Source organism: Seriola lalandi, unplaced genomic scaffold (assembly GCF_002814215.2).
Source record: "Seriola lalandi dorsalis isolate HSWRI2012SDOR001 ecotype SW California unplaced genomic scaffold, Sedor1 jcf7180002053527, whole genome shotgun sequence".
NCBI classification, from domain to species: Eukaryota; Metazoa; Chordata; class Actinopteri; order Carangiformes; family Carangidae; genus Seriola; species Seriola lalandi.
Window position 1 is genome coordinate 17910 of NW_019524080.1, and position 3910 is coordinate 21819.

Sequence of the window (3910 nt, forward strand, 5' to 3'; positions counted from 1 at the left end):
TACAGGACTTGAAGAGCGACTCTCACTGACCTCTCGTTGTCCTGGCGGATGTAGGTGAGCGGTCCGATCTCCACCCGGGCGATGTTGGTGTTCTGGTCCAGAACATGGATGTAATGATGAGGCGGGATGCGGATGATGGACGCCTCCACCAGCCCCTCGAACTCGGACCCATGGTTTCCTCCTTTCTTCGACATGGTCTGAACTAAACACTGCAGAGAGCAGAAGGTTTGTTAGTGACGCCAGGAAACCTCGTATGTGTCTGTTTCTACAGAAAACAGAAAATGTGAAGTAAATACTAACATCATCTCTGTGACACTTGTATAAACCTGGTAAGATTAATCACAGTGAGGATGTTCAAAATATCAAGATTGATATTCGAAATCATATATCGAATCAAATATTAATATAATATTGAATAATATTGAATATTGCAATATCAAATTTCCAGTTTTTGAAATTTTGATATTGTGATTTTTCATAATATTGAAAAGATAATTAGTAAATAATTAATAATTTTTCCCAGTTTTGCAGTCTCCTCTGATTTTCTTATTTTCGATATTCAGTTTCACAGCTTTACTGTTTGTATTTTGACATGTGACAAATAAAACTGCTGTTTAGTGGCAGCATCATTTATACCTGAAACATAAAATATAAATAGTCTTATAAACATTATATATATATATATTATATAACTCCCCATCCATTAATCTTGGATATCGCTAGAGCCGAGGATGTACCGAATTTACTCATTTTATTTCAGACAATATTTGACGACTTCCGCTTCTTTGGTTAAAAAAAGACTTTGTGGAAAATCATGTTCAGGAGTCACATCAGCTTCTTTAGAGAAAATGTCTCATGACAGGAAACTCCAGAGTGAAGAAACGTCAGAGTTCAGGGATGAAGGAGAAGCAGCTGCTTTGTCAAGTCGACGTGTTTGTGAACGCTGGAAGAAAAGTGACGAACTCCAGCCACTGAAGCTCAGGTGTGAACACAGACACACCTACGACACAAAGACACCACACTCAGGACAAAGTCTACTGAATGACGAACTGGCCTCAGATAAGCTTCAGTTAAACTGTCAACGTTACTGTGTGAATCTGTAAAAACAAAATGAAAACACGACTGATGAGTCATGTGACACGACAACCGCCAACTTCAGCAGGGGCGAATTAACACGAGCGTCTTTCATGTCACAGGTTAAAGTGATGGAGAGAAATATTCCAGAGAAACATGTTGGTGGCGGCACATCCTCCAAAACAAACATAAAGCTGAATCATGCTGTTAAACATTATGTAGAACAGCTGCATTGAACTGAACTAGTCTGCGCTTTGTGGACCTAATAAACTGGACACTGAGTGTATATCCACCTGAAGCACCTGAACACATCACACTAAAGTCAGATCATGAGTTAATCCTATTAGTTTTTATTGTGTCGTCTCGTTGTTACACATTGAGAACCTCATGGACGCTCCATTAAACAACGACCTGCAGTGGATTATAAAACACTGAGAGCAACAAAGGAGACAGTGTCCTGCAAAATTTAAAATTACTAAAACTTAAAAATTTATTGTGTTCTTTTGGAGAAACTTGCAAAACTTAGTTCATTCAAATAACAGCAAACTAAGTGTGGAGCTGACTCAGGGTTAAAATAAACAAAGTGACACAATGAGGAAGTAATGAAGATGATTATAAATGAATAGGCTCAGAGCCTCCTCTCTTCTGATTGGCTCACCGACCTGTTGTTACTAGAGCTCCAGAGAGAAGCCTGAGAGAGGAGATGTAAAACTACACCGAGATGGTTTTTATATCTTCTTATGGATCAGCACTTCAAATGAAACACAGAAGAAGAAGAAAATATGGAGCTTTAATTAAAAGCACTTCTGGGGTAAAACTTCTGAGACTTTGAGATTGTCAGCTATGTTGCAGGTTTGGGTTTTAAGTTACAGACCAGGCAACATTTAACAAGTGATGTGAGTCATGTTTGAAATATGAGGCGATTAGAAAGAGGCCGTCCAATAAAAACACACAATGCAGAAGTCGCACATGTGGGACATTAACCAAATTGGAAATACCCCACTACTGTTTTCAGGTAAAGCTATAAAAAGATTTAACCATCAGCAGCAAGAATCTGGTTTTTCAACAACATGAATCTGCTCCAACAGCTCTGTGCATTATCCAGGTCGGGCGCATACATTAGGCCTGGCAGCTGGAATAACTTGCGAGGTAACTCGGTTAATTGTTTATAGGAGCCAACTCCCATTACAAATCCTTTAAATTTAATGTAATTTCCTTGTCATGCACAGTACACACTTGGTAGAACATCAGTCATGGTATTTTTGTAATTAATAGGAAACTGTGTTGATTACGGCGTCCATTAATAAACACCTAGTATTCCTGTTTTCAGGTTATTCTGAACCACACCTTCATAAATCTCTTCACTCCACAGACCGACGCTAGCTTGATATGGCTGTAAGAGCGCTGGATATCAGACGACAAGCAGTTGTAAAAGTTGAGATACTGTTAAATAAAGTGCTACTCGGTGAATCAGATTTATGCCGATTTGAAGTTTGATTGTTAGTAATCTGAAAAACATCTTTGGTTGTGTTTCATCAGGCGTGAATCTTTGTCAATAAGTGAGCAAGTTTAAAAACGGAAGATTTCAGAGCGGAGTTCTGCGTCAGGTCCAAGGCTCTTACCTCGTCCCCTGTGAGACGCAGCAGCGGCGGGAGACAGACAGGCAGCTCGGGTCTGATCCTGGAAGACTTTCAGACCGTGGTTAAACTGCTGCTTCCAGGGAAAACATGAAGACAACTGCACAGTAATTTAGTGGGCGTAGCCGCTGTTGTGATCCCGGAAAGAAGTGGCCGGCAGTCACGTGGTTTACCGACTTTGACTGGTGCAGAGCTGCGTCACAGGTAGATGGTATGTATCTGATGTATAGGTCTGTAAACACCAACACAATCAGTGATAACAGATGTGAAACTCAGTACTTACGTTAAACATGTTGTACTGACGTGGGTGAAATACCTTTTGAAGGCGGCGGCGCTTTGAAGTGTCGATGAGGTGAAATGGCGACACCTGCTGGTCCATGGTGGTAGTGCAGCTGTGCGGACAGATGCATGAGTTTCTGTATGTGCTGTACCACTGTATGTATGGGATAGGTAGAGTTTATTTTCAGTTTTATTTTTTTTTTATTACAAGTAATTTAATAAACTTATGTAATGCAATATATTACTAAAGACTGAGCAAGTGGCTCCCAATCTCTTGGCTTTTTGGCCCCATATAAAATCAATATCTTTAGCAGTTCCACCTCTGGTTTCATTTTAATGACTGTTAGAGCTAAAACTGAATCCAGGTCAGTGACTCAGGGTTTTTGTTTTTTCTTCTTTCTCTCCAATGAATCATGACAACCCCTCAGATTTATCTGTTGACCCTTTGGAGGGGCTCGACCCTCAGGTTGGGAACCAATGGACTGAACTATGTTAGTGTACATGATGTAGTTAACGCAGCTCCACCTGGAGCAGCAACAACAGTAAAATGCTGCTGAAGCATCGATGACTCAGGATTAATGATCTGAGATCAGTCACGGGACAGTTTACTACACAGTGAAGTACTTTTACTGTGATAATGTAACTACAGGAAGTACTTTTACTGTGATACTCTAACTACAGGAAGTACTTTTAAGTTAAGCAAAGTAATTTACAGCAGTGAAAGAGATTTTACAGCGGTAAAATTCTACTGTTTCCATGGAGACTGTTGATTTGCTGCCATTAGTTTCTTTTCAGTAAAGAGTTGTAGCAAAAACACACGAGCAGAGGAACATTATAGATATTTAATGGTTAAACAAACAATACAGCCGAGAGGACAGAGCACCAAAACAACAGGAGATATCAAAATAACATACACACAC

General features: G+C 39.9%; 1 protein-coding gene across 1 annotated transcript in view; it reads right to left on the reverse strand.

Moving 5' to 3' along the window:
• mvp (major vault protein) overlaps positions 1–2847 on the reverse strand; it is a 15633-nt gene extending 12786 nt beyond the window's left edge. The window contains exons 1-2 of the mRNA XM_087172621.1: positions 2697–2847; positions 31–209 (exon numbers count right to left, since the gene is read on the reverse strand). Of these exons, the coding sequence (XP_087028747.1) occupies positions 31–194 (164 nt within the window). The 5' untranslated portion in view covers positions 195–209; positions 2697–2847. The remainder of the gene's footprint in view (positions 1–30; positions 210–2696) is intronic.
• Positions 2848–3910: the final 1063 nt, after the last annotated feature.